General features: G+C 40.7%; 1 protein-coding gene across 5 annotated transcripts in view; it reads left to right on the top strand.

Annotated features, from left to right (window-relative positions):
- OCRL (OCRL inositol polyphosphate-5-phosphatase) overlaps window positions 1-13,242 on the top strand; it is a 66,984-nt gene that overhangs the window by 33,107 nt on the left and 20,635 nt on the right. For all 5 annotated transcript variants that reach the window (XM_033849194.2, XM_073799329.1, XM_033849191.2 and 2 more), the window contains 4 exons: window positions 358-493; window positions 5,008-5,118; window positions 5,752-5,917; window positions 6,187-6,422. In XM_033849194.2, the coding sequence (XP_033705085.1) occupies window positions 358-493; window positions 5,008-5,118; window positions 5,752-5,917; window positions 6,187-6,422 (649 nt within the window). The remainder of the gene's footprint in view (window positions 1-357; window positions 494-5,007; window positions 5,119-5,751; window positions 5,918-6,186; window positions 6,423-13,242) is intronic.

The raw sequence follows: 13,242 nt of genomic DNA, 5'->3' as shown, positions 1-13,242 counted from the left end.
TGAATATAATCCTGTCCTTCTGAGGGTATTTTAAGAAGGTGCTATTCTGTTTTCCCCTGGGGCAACAATATTGAAGATATAATCCTAATCTTAGGAGCACCGTTTATTCATTCATTAGATAACTATTCATTGAGCACCTACTTTACATCAGATACTGTGCTAGGGGCTGAGAATGCAGTGACAAACAAGCAGACACAGTCCCTTCACAGAGCTTGCAATATAGTAGGGAAGATAATAGCTGGAGTCGTTAGGGAAGGAGAAGCAGATAACAAGAGGGCCTAACTCAGGTCTGAACCAGTGTGGTAGGTATTCCGTTCTTGTGTGGTATGTTATTCTAATTCCTTACTTTTTTTGCAGTGGGAAATGTCGGGTTCCAGCCTGGTGTGACCGAATTCTCTGGAGAGGAATTAACGTTAATCAGCTTCATTACCGGAGTCACATGGAACTGAAAACCAGTGACCACAAGCCTGTTAGCGCCCTCTTCCACATTGGGGTAAACACTTGTTTGTTCATGCAGTCGTTTGTGTGTTAAGTATCTATTCTTAGAGCGTTATTTAGACTCAGAACGGGTCAGTAATTCAGTGAGCCATAATGTTTTCATAACCAAATAATCATTTGCAACATTGAGAAGTTAGTGCCCTTGACCCTCCTAAATGCTGTCCACATGGCCGTTTAGTGACACAGGTGTTTCTCATGCTGCATAATGGCTGGGTAGCACCCTTCACCTCCTAAAGTCATTATACATAAAGAAGAGTTCAAAGCTAGGTTTTAAAGGATGAGTAGGTCCTCATCAGATAAAATAGTAAGGAGTGGAAGCACCAGGAGAGAGGTTCCAGGTAGAGGGCTGGGGACAGCAGGAACAAAGGCACAGACCGGTCAGAATACAACATAATCTGTATATAATGTTAAGAGGCATATTGTTAGTTCTACTAACTAAGATAGTGAAGTCTTCCCATCCAGGAGCACAGGTTTGAAATTTCTCTTTAACTCTATTGCATCCTGGGCTGGATTAATGGCCAGTTGTTTAATTTTTTGTCTCTGTTGTGAGTAAAGTTTTTGTTTTCTAGCTGTGTGTTATTAGTATGCAAGTTATATCTTGGGATCTTGTTGACTTAGTTTATTACAGCTAGTACATTTAGATTATTTCTTGCAGTTTTTCCAGACCTACAGTCATGTAATCTGGCAGAATCTATATTGGGCAGTGCTTGATAGAATGGACGTTATAGCTAGACTGCTTAAATTTGCCTCCCAGCTCAACCACTTTCTAACTGTAACAATGGAAAATTTATGTAACATCCCTCTGCCTCAGTTTCCTTCTCTATAAAATGGGAATAACAATGGTACCTACTTAAGAGGATTAATGAGGTAAGACATGCGAAGAGCACAGTAGGGTAGATTTCTTTCCTCTGGGTGTATGTTGATTATTTTGGCTTCTGAGATAGGTTCTCACCAATATGTCTTATCCTGCTCCTGTCTTAAAGGGGAATGACTTTGGGGCATTTCCTTTATGTACAAAATTTGTTCTTCATCTTAGAATAGATTCTAAATTTTATTGAGGCAATCATGACTTGACTTTATCCACTTTGAAATTTTAAAATAATAATGAATAATAATAGTATGTGTTCCTCAAAAAGTAGCTAGTACGTGCCAGAGACTGTACTAGGCAATTTACACCCATCTCATTTACTCCTCACAGCAGTGCTTTGAGTTAAATATTTCTCATTTAACAGATGAGCAAGTGGAGAACCAGTGAGTTTAAATAAACTTCTTTAAGAGCATGCAGTTAGAAGGAGAGCTGAGATTCAAGTCTCTTAAGCCTGTTTAATTCCCAAACTTATAGATGTTCTTTCTCCTACCCCCACAATGCCTGCAGAGTTCCAGAGAACTTACTGACTAGATATACCTTCAGATACTACTTTTTTCTTTTTTTTCTTTTTTTTCTTTTTTTTTTTTTTTTTTTTTGCGGTACGCGGACCTCTCACTGTTGTGGCCTCTCCGGTTGCGGAGCCACAGGCTCCGGACGCGCAGGCTCAGCGGCCATGGCTCACGGGCCCAGCCGCTCCGCGGCATGTGGGATCTTCCCGGACCGGGGCACGAGCCCATGTCCCCTGCATTGACAGGTGGACTCTCAACCACTGCGCCACCAGGGAAACCCAGATACTACTTTTAACCCACCTAATTTCTAGCTTGTGCTTGTGGACTGCCCTGTTTTCTTCATTTGAGTTCTCTTAATCCATTTTTAAAAGGATGTCTTTCCCCCAGACACTAACCGTTTTTGTTTCATCAGCTATGCTTAGCTTTTCTGTTTGTATTTCTTTTCAGAACCTCAGAATATTTGTAATACTCCATACATATTAATTCAGAGCTCCCAGCAGGATATTTACAATTTTTCCATGCTTTCTGTGTATTTTTGTGTATCTTTAATAAAGCTCTACCTTTCTAGTTTTTAATACTTTTTAAATCACACAGGAATTAAAATGTGTTTTCTCTTTAAAATAAAAATAGAAGTAAGCAAAATTCACAGATAAGGCTGAAGGTCTTCAGTGCCTCTTCTATCCCCCACTTCCACTTTTGCGCTAAACCCCACTCCCTAGCCCGGCCAACTACCCTTATGAATTTCTTTCTTTCTAGACCAGCACTGTCCAATAGATTTTCTGTGATGATGGAAATGTTCTAGATCTGTCCTGTCCCATCCAGTAGCTATTACCTGCAGGCAACTATTGATCACTTGAAGTGTGACTGAGAGAAATGAACTTTCAATTTTATTTAATTTGAAGTAATTTAAATTTAAATGTCCTTATGTGGCTACTGGCTATAATATTGGATAGCACAGTTCTAGACCTTTTCTGTTTACCCATACACAATATGGTGGTGTTTTGTTTGTTGGTGTGTATATATCATAAATGGTCTCATACTGTATGTGTTGGTCTGCAACTTTTTTTTTTAATTCAGTGGTGTATCTTGGAGAGCTATCCGTGTTATTACATAAAGATCTAGCTCATTGTACATATTTCTTAATTCCTAATTTTATTGGTAATCTCCTTTTCTAAAGTGGATGTATCAAGTGGTGACATTCTGTGGTAACATTTTCCCCTTCATTATCCTTACTGAACATTAAGGGTTATGATCATGATAACCCACTGAGAAGAGCTTTGATTTTATTGGGTAACCACCCCATACTTTGGACTCTTGGGCACACTATGATTAGAGGCTTTAAGAACCACATTGTATTTCTTACCACCATTCACGTCAGTGACTGTTAACAAAGGGACCAAGTACTCAGGGGCCAATTAATTTCAGAAGACTTGCTGTGGGCTGGCTGAGATTAAGCTGAGATGGGGTTCCCACCCCTGCACTTGGTAATGGGATCTGTTGCATTGGTTCTTAGACTTTGGTGGACATCAGAATTGCCTAAAGAGCTTCAAAAGCATGGACCCCGCCCCCTGGAGATTGCTATCAGTGAGCTGAGGCATTTGTGTTTTTAAGACCTACCCCCACCTCAAAAAAAAGACATACCCAAGTTGGTCCTGTCACATATCCAGTATTTTGGAAAGGGTCTTATGCTAGAGGTCCAGATATCACCTCTGCTATTAACTGTGGCAGTGAGCAACTTAGTTGATCTTTTTGTACCTTGATATTCTCAACTGTGAGAAGAATAATCCTTGCTTTGGTAGCCTCACAGGTTGTTGTGAAAATAAGATGACATATGTAAAATACTTTTTGAAATAAAAAGTTGCAAAGGGACTTACCTGGTGGTCCAGTGGTTAATATGCCACGCCTCCAATGCAGGGGCGCGGGTTCGATCCCTGGTCGGGGAACTAAGATCCCACATGCTGTGCGGTACGGCCAAAATAAATTAATAAATTTTTTTTAAAGTTGCAAAATGTTGAAAAAGAATTTAAAAAGTATAAAATTCCTCTTAATGTAACACTGTAGTGGGCACCCTGGTGACGCTAGTGATTGCTTACTCCTAAGTTCTCTAATCATTATGGTTCAGATATGTAAAAACCTCCACAGTCTTTGAGACTCAGCTTTGATGTTCTTATTTTCCACACTTTCTTTACAGCCTCTACTGCATACATCAATCTTTTTTTAAAAATTGAGTTTGTGAAGTTTTCTATTCTAAAAAGAAACTGGGGCCTTAATAAGTGAAAATGGTATGTTAATTATGTTTGTTTTGGGCATCGATTTGTATAAAGTTTTAATAGTAAAAAAAAAAAGCACAGCTGTGTCAGGAAGCCGAAAGTGCTGTGTCAGATGGGAGTTTTTTCGATCTGTTAGGCAAGATGATTTGTTTATCGTCATGCTTTTACTCTGATCTGGGACATTTTGTGTCGGCCGTTTTCTAAAACGGCCATAGGGTCTATTTACTAACATACTTTTATCATCATATAATCTGAGCATTGGTATTATATTGGTATTATGATTCTTGGCATCGTGCATAACAGCTAATAGAGTTAAATGCGTTAGTCATTTTTTCTGCTGTTTTAGCACTTTATGATCATTGTTAGAAAATGTGATAGGTATGTTTTGACACTATCAGTTTGTATAGCGCAGGAAATAAGTTTTAGCACAATCGTCACATTTTCTCCACCACCAAATTACTTAACAATGGAGCAAGAAAATATTCTTCCCAAATATTTATTATTGCCAAGCTTCGTAGCACAGAGGTTTAACTTTTCCAAGAAGTTAACCAATTAACCTTACCTTTACCTTACGGTGTGTGATCCCATAATTTATGTTTGTTTTAGTGGCCTTTTTAAAGATCGTTAGACTCTTAGAGATATATAAGTTGAGAGTACAAAAGACTAAAATAAGGATCTGTCTGTTTTTCTCAGGTAAAAGTTGTGGATGGAGCAAGATTTCAGAAAGTGTTTGAGGATGTTCTTTGCACCACAGTTTATTTGAAATGGTTGCTATAATGACCGGTTTTAAACTGTTAGGTAATCTTAAAGGAAGATGAGCTACACGCATGTAAGACTGAAAAGAGGGTTCATTTTCTTTCAGGTGAAGGTTGTGGATGAACGGAGGTACCGGAAAGTGTTTGAAGATATTGTACGCATCATGGACAGAATGGAAAATGACTTCCTTCCTTCCTTAGAACTCAGCCGGAGGGAGGTGAGGAAGCACACACGGCTGCCCATCTGCTGCCCATCGTGGTCGCACAGGGGAAACCATGTAACTAGGAGAAGGCAACACTGCAAAGTCATGAAGACTGTGTGAGCTGAAGGCAGACTGCCTCCACTTTGGTCCCAGCACTGCCATCTAGTAGACGTGTGGCCGTGGGCGAGTGTCTTACCCTCTCAGAGCCACAGTTTCCTTTTTTGGATAAAGAGGAGGTTGTGAGGATTACCCGAGTTAATACATGCAAAGCCCTTAAAACAGCGCCGGGCACAAAGTAAGCCCTCAGATGTCAGCTGCTCTTATTTAATATTTCAGAGTTGCTGGCCAATTCATATCTCAGGAACCAGGACCTGGTCATGGGATGCATGCCCTGACCCCAGGTGGGGTTATACTCTTAGGATCCCAGGAACAATCAGAGTAGCCTAGAGAAGTAGCAAGAGCTGCCTGGCTCCTTCTCTGCTGTTGTGAGAGGGGACAGTGGGTAGCTGGCTCGCTTGGCGAGTGCATCCGGCAGTTAATAATGGTTAATAATGACCTCATTCTTTATTCATATTCTCTATGGAATAATCCAACTGACTTTCTTCCCCTACTAGTGATGCATGTTTGTGTCTGTCTGTTATTCCCCAGTTTGTGTTTGAGAATGTGAAGTTTCGGCAACTACAAAAGGAGAAGTTCCAGATCAGCAACAATGGACAGGTTCCCTGCCATTTTTCTTTCATCCCTAAGCTTAATGACAGCCAGTACTGCAAGCCATGGCTTCGGGCTGAACCTTGTGAGGGCTACTTGGAGCCAAGTGAGTTTTCCCTTTACCATTGTCTCTGCTCGCGATGTACCATCCCCTCATGACTGCCATTCCCTCCCTTTGATTAACTTCTTGTTTTCTAACCATACGTCTCTCACCTCCACTGTCGTTGTATTGGGGCTCCTCCCTCTTCCGTGTGTCCCATCTCTCCGTCATCACTTAATGATTTTTTTAGAGGACACTTCTTCTGTTGGTTCTCATCCCCTTTTTGCTTTTCCACTGGAAGTTTCTGTTATCATGTACCATCTCTTACATTTCAGATGAGACTGTGGACATTTCCCTTGATGTGTATGTCAGCAAAGACTCTGTGACCATCCTGAACTCAGGGGAAGATAAGATTGAAGATATTCTTGTCCTTCACCTGGATCGAGGCAAAGATTACTTCTTGACCATCAGTGGAAATTACTTCCCAAGTTGTTTTGGTACATCCTTAGAGGCTTTGTGCCGAATGAAAAGACCAATCCGAGAAGTTCCTGTTACCAAACTCATAGACTTGGTAAGAGGCATCCTAAGACATGCATCTCCTTTAGATAGAATTTTCGCAGTGCTTAACTGATGTCCTCCTTCTCTCTGTGCTTCCTCTTTTGTCAGGGCTGGCAGGGGAACTGGGGGGTGGATGGCAAGTGATAAATAAGAATAAGAATGTCACTTTAACACGCCTTTCATTGGATTAAGCCTAAAAGGAAAGAGGAGAAGGTAATATGTAATTGGCTCTTGTCAGGAATATGAGATAATACGAAGTTCACTGAATTAGATTAAAGCCTCCTTTCTCAAAGATTTATAACTTTGAGATATAAAGATATGCTTACTTGTTATGCTCTTCATACTTTCAAGTCATTTTTGTATAAATTAGCATGTATGTGAGGTCCAGTAACGGGGCGGGGGGGGGGTGTGGTATTATCCTCATTAAATATATGAGAAAACTGAGGCACAGAGACAATAACTTGCGCAAAGTGGAATAAATTACTGACAAATCTGTCACCCAGATTTTCTGATTTCCAGTCCAGAGCCCCTCACTATATCATCATATCTAATCCAAGTCAGACTCAGCTGCTTGTTGGAGCCCAGGCCATAAGTGAACCTCAGAGTACCTGCCTCAGAACCCCCAGGGATCCTTACACAAGTGCAGGCCCTTTCCCCCACTCACCTCTGGCAACGGAATCAGAATCTCAGGGTGCAAGGCCTGGAGATCTGCATTTTATCAGCATCCTGGATGATTATAATATGCACTGAAGTTTGATACAAGTTTAATGTGACTCACTCAAGAAAAGAAAGGAGGAGGATTTCTCTTCTCCGACACCAAGCTATAATATCAATGTCCTTATGGAGGAAATGCTTATTATCTTCAGGAACGAAAATTAATTTAGTAACAAGTTCATTCTGTTAAGAACCTTTCTTCTAAGTGAAAATATTGTTGGATTTGTGTGCAGACCTCTTCGGGCTATGAAAGTATACTCTTGGTCTTTTACCAAAGAAAATTAGATGGCGTGACAGCCCTATGTTATCATTACCATTAGTATTCACATTGATCCTTTTGGCCTAGCCGGAGCAGTGATTGTATCATCTAGCGGGGAGGGCTAGACCGGCGGGCAGGCTGCTGGCTTGTCAGAGTGTGATCTGTTCTGTTGCCATGGAATTGTTTTAGTGATGACTCAGATGGCAGATTAAAACCCTTGAGTTCAGTCCCAGCATTCTTTCTTGGAATTATGCTTGTTTCCCTAGAGCCCTCATGACTGAGTGTATTAGCCCTGGTTGAGAGACAACCATTTTTTTTTCAGAAATTCATATCCTGACATTCTGTTATTTTTCATGATACTTATTTTTTCTTCTACCACCATATTCCTATCTTTTGAATGTATTATTTCACCTTTTAGAATATGTTCTAAATGAAGTAGTCCCTTTCTTTTCCCTACCCCTTGCCTCCATCCCAGACACCATTTCCCAGCTTTCTTTTTCCCAACTTTTATTATGAAAATGGCAAATGTGCAGAAGAATTGAAAGAACAGTACAGTGAACAACACCCACATGCCTTATACACATATACTGACATATACTTTTTTTTTTGCTATACCATTTGAAATTAAGTGGTGATGTGTCACTTCACCAGTGAACACTTCGGCCTGCCTCTCTTAAGAAAAAGAACAACTTCTATATCAGCACAGTGCCATTATGACACCTAAGAAAACTAGATACTCGGTATTCAGATTTCTCCAGTTGTCCCAATAATTTCTTTCATAGCTTTTGTAAAGCCAAGATCAGATCTGGGTTCATGCAGTACATTTGGTGAGGTCTCTGCAGTCTCTTTTAGAGTAGAACAGTTCTTTCCTTTTTCCTTTAACGACTTTGCCTTTTAAGAGTCCAGGGCAATTGTCCAGTCAGGGGTCTGACATTTCTTAAATTTGTCTGATTGTTTCCTCTTGGTAATTTTTAAACCTGTCTTTTTGTACTCCCTCCTCCCACCTTATTTCCTATAAACTGGAACTATTTGGTCAGAGTTGGCAGACGCATTATACTACCCTTTACTGCAATTGTCCCATATTAATTAAAGTGACAAGAAGGAGACTCAACCAGCATTAAAAATGTTTATTTTATTTAAAATATTATCAAGTAATTCAACCACATTTGACCATGAATAGGAAGTAGTCAAAATCTTTAGTGGAGTTAATGGCTCTATAGGAAGCCTTTTTTCTTCTTCTTGTGCACACATGATTCAAAGTTTTAAAAAATAGAACCCAGATCATTTTTCATTACAAAATTGCTGAGTTCTTCTTAAATTGTATGTGTGTGGTCACCATTTATTCTGTTAAAGCGTTTATTTTGTAGGATTTAGGGTTCTGATTCTTTTCACAGCCTGTTGCATTTAATAAATTCCTGGATCTCATTGATGAGGAAATTATCCATATTAGTGTGGGGCAGTAAACAAGAAATCTAAGATTATCTGTTCCCCATTTGTAATACCTTCCCACTGTGTTTTGGCTTGATTTTGACCTTCTGAAATGCTTTCTTAGGTTTGTTTATTCATGTTTGTTCCAAGACCCAAGATGATATTTCAAATCCCGTGAGACAAGGCTATTAATAATGATACCTGTTGTCCTTTTTTGTATTATTTACTCTAAAATTTGAGTGAAACCAAAAATGAGTTCAGTGCCTGTGTTGACTCTCCCTGTACTGTTTTCACAAAGATTCTTGTGCCACATGCTCTTCCCTCCAAATGCAGAATAAAGTAACTGGCATAAGTCCTTTTCATTCTTCCTGATAGTGACTTTGCCGCTACTAGAACTGTTGGGATTAGCACAGGTGGCAAACAGAGGAGAATCTGTTTGTAATTATCTTTATTCTTTTCCAGAATCAAGATAGATTTTTCTGGTTTATTAATTAGCATATTAAGTAGCATAAAATCGTCAATATTTATTCATTATACATTGGATGCAAAATATTATGGAGTTCATGTGGGTTCTTATAATTTAAGAAAGTTTACCTGTATGCACAATACGGCTAAATTCTAAATCGAGGTTAGTAGGGAGTTTGGTTACAGATAATCTAAACATTAACTACTTTTATTGGCTCATGTCCAGTGTGTTTAGTAAGTCAATATTTTGGAAAGTCACTTAGAATGAGAGTTGTGGAGCTTGTAATTTGTATCAACAATAGATTCCTTTCCTGTGCTGTTTACTCAAGCCCTTATATGCTATAAAAGCTTATTGATTGACCAGCTAATCTCTGTGAAAATCAGTCTCAGATTCAGCCTGTTTTGGTGGGTGAAGCTGGTTAAGTAGGGTGGGAGCAGTGGATAGAGTCTTTTTTTTTAATATTTACATGTTATTACTCTGTTTTATGTTTTTGGTTTTTTGTTTGTTTGGTTTTTTTTTTTTTTTTTTTTTTGCGGTACATGGGCCTCTCACTGTTGTGGCCTCTCCCGTTGCGGAGCACAGGCTCCGGACGCGCAGGCTCAGCGGCCATGGCTCATGGGCCCAGCCACTCCGCAGCATGTGGGATCTTCCCGGACCGGGGCACGAACCCGTATCCCCTGCATCGGCAGGCGGACTCTCAACCACTGCGCCACCAGGGAAGCCCAGTTTTATGTTATTTTTTAAACTCATTTTATTATATTTTATTTTTGGCTGCATTGGGTCTTCATTGCTGCACACGGGCTTTCTCTAGTTGTGGTGACCAGGGGCTACTCTTCGTTGCAGTGCATGGGCTTCTCACTGCAGTGGCTTCTCTTGTGGAGCACGGGCTCTAGGCGTGTGGACTTCAGTAGTCGCGGTGCATGGACTCAGTAGTTGCGGTGCGCGGACTGTAGGGTGTGCAGGCTTCAGTAGTTGTGCCGCACAGGCCCAGTAGTTGTGGCTCGTGAGCTTTAGAGCACAGGCTCTGTAGTTGTGGCACATGGGCTTAGTTGCTCCGTGGCATATGGGATCTTCCTGGACCAGGGATCGAACCCATGTCCCCTGCGTTGGCAGGTGGATTCTTAACCACTGCGCCACCAGGAAAGTCCCTTTTTTTCTTTTTAAATTAACACTTTTGCTCTTTTTTTTTTTTAGTATTTATTATTTATTTATTTATTTTGGCTGCACCGGGTCTTAGTTGTGGCATGTGGGATCTTCACTTGCGGCATGTGGGCTTCTTAGTTGTGGCATGCAGGCGGGATCTAATTCCCTGTCCAGGGATCGAACCTAGGTCCCCTGCATTGGGAGTGTGGAGTCTTACCCACTGGACCACCAGGGAAGTCCCGGGGGATAGAGAGTCTTGAAGTCAACAGATGAGTTTATACTGGAGCCAGAGGGCATCTAGATCCACCGGAAGTCTTTAATGAGTTGTATGTGGCTGTAAATGGACATATTTGGAGGAACATTCTGGTTTGCATGTAGACTGGACTAGTAGAGAGGAGGCCAGGCTTGAACCCACCAGTTAAAGGTTTGGCTTGTAAATACAGAGGTGAAAAAAGTTGAGGGATGGGGGAACCAACTGTATTTGCTTGGGGACATGTCTATTAGGAGAACAATATCAAAAATTTGAAATAACACGAATAACAACTTGGTGATTAATTTGTTCCCAGTGATCTCTCCAAGTAGGTGTTTACTTTGTCTTACTGATCTAACAACCCATTTCTTATCCTGTTAAGTGTATGGTTTGTGTTTCTTTTTATATTTCACATGAATGAGTCCTTTCTAGAACTTCAGTATCCATTCTGTTTTCTGCTTTTTATTTTTAAATTTGAATCTGCCTCTAAATGACTCTTTTTACATGATTTTAGCTGCATTTACTACTGGGAAAATTCCTCTAAGGGTGAATGCTGGAATGAAGAATGATTTGCAGTGCATTTGTAATATGCCAGTGTTGCCCCGCTGGGGACTCCTGAACGCTTTTCCCTTTTTTAATGTGATCAACACGTAGCCTTTTGCGGAAAGTGGGCAAGTCAGTTGAACTAAGTGATTAGCAGCAACCTTAGGACTACCTTAAGAGAATGCTCTTTATTAGTGAGAGCTAAGTGGTGTTTCTATTTTCAGAGTTGAACCTAGACTTGAAATAAATATAAATTACACCTACTTTATGCCTGAAGTCAGAGAAATAAACTCTCAGTGTAAATCTGCTGCCCCTCCACCAGTATCAAAGTCCTTTTGATTTCAGAGTTTTCTCTTGTATCCATTCATTTTTTAAAATAATTTTTTATCATATTATTTTTAATTGTATTTATTTTATTTTTGTCTGCGTTGGGTCTTCATTGCTGCACGTGGGCTTCCTCTAGTTGCAGCAAGCAGGGGCTACTCTTCATTGCAGTGCACGAGCTTCTCATTGCGGTGGCTTCTCTTGCTGCGGAGCATAGGCCCTAGGCATGCAGGCTTCAGTAGTTGTGGCTCGCAGGCTCTAGAGTGCAGGCTCAGTAGTTGTGGTGCACAACTTAGTTGAGAGCTTAGTTGCTCTGCGGCATGTGGGATCTTCCTGGACCAGGGCTTGAACCCGTGTCTCTCCTGCATTGACAGGCAGATTCTTAACCACTGCGCCACCAGGGAAGCCCCATTCATTTTTGTTGTTGTTGTTTTTTTTTTTTTTTTTTTTGCAGTACGTGGGCCTCTCACTGTTGTGGCCTCTCCCATTGCAGAGCATAGGCTCAGCGAGCCCGCTCCGCGGCATGTGGGATCTTCCCTAACCGGGGCACGAACCCATGTCCCCTGCATCGGCAGGCAGACTCTCAACCACTGCGCCACCAGGGAAGCCCCCCATTCATTTTTTAAAAAATATTATGTTCCCATTATTAGTTGAGGTGCTTGCTCTCTCCTGCTTGACCTACCTCAATAGCCTTTTAACAATTCCCTTCACCTCTATTTCTCTAGCCTTCTCTTTTCCCTCTTCAGGGCTGTCAGACTGATCTTTCTGTAATACAGCTTTGGGGCCTATCACTTCCTTGCTTAAAGTTAGGCATGCGGCTCCCCCATGCCTGCTGAATACTATCCAAATTGCTTTACCTGTCATTCAAGGTCCAGCAAAGTCTGACTTCAACACACCTTCTTAGATTTATTTCCTACTATTTTTCTTATTATCCCCTCCTGCTCCCCACGAACCAGATGACTAACTCTTCCCTAATCTCACCTTGTGATTTACCTTCTCTGCAACTTTGTTTATTTCTGTCCCCTCCCACTTGTAATGTCCCCACCCCATTTCTGCCCTTTTAAATCCTGTGAATCTTTCAAGGGCTAGTTAGGTTACATCACCATTGTGAAAAAGTCCCCTGACAGCCCCAGTTGAAAGCCATCTCTCTTTCCTTTGAACCCCTGGTTTTTTGTTTGTTTGTTTTAACCATTTATTGAGAACTCATATTGGTGAATTACAGTAGTGCCAGGCCATAAGTTCTGGGAATCCTTACCCCAATTCAGTTGTAAACCCGAGTCAGGGACCGTGTCTTTCCCCTCTCTGTAGCCTCACTTTTCATACCCCCCCTACCCCTCAAAGACATTTAGCTCACTGCCTTGCACTGGTAGGTAGTCAATGCCTGAAGAAAACCTTTTGGAAGGCTTGGTTTGACAGGTTAGTATATAAAAACTCTGCCTGGTTTTACTCATCATATCATGTGGCACATATTCATAGGAGGGAAAATAGAGAAGTCTGTCAGACAAGCAGATTCTCTCTTTGTTAATAAGTAGTTCTAAATTTTAAAAAAGGTTATGCTCCAAAATTTAGTTAAATTAGATGTTTGGCACTCAGAATTAACTTCCACATTAAGAAGTGTTATAATTACAATACTATGAATATTGTATACTTTTTAAAGCACTGTTACTCTGATTATTTTTATTTCATTCTATATATGGTATTTAAAA

Source organism: Tursiops truncatus, chromosome X, assembly GCF_011762595.2.
Source record: "Tursiops truncatus isolate mTurTru1 chromosome X, mTurTru1.mat.Y, whole genome shotgun sequence".
In the NCBI taxonomy this organism is placed as follows: domain Eukaryota; kingdom Metazoa; phylum Chordata; class Mammalia; order Artiodactyla; family Delphinidae; genus Tursiops; species Tursiops truncatus.
Note: the sequence above shows the minus strand (reverse complement) of the source record. Positions and strands in the feature narration are given on the sequence as shown.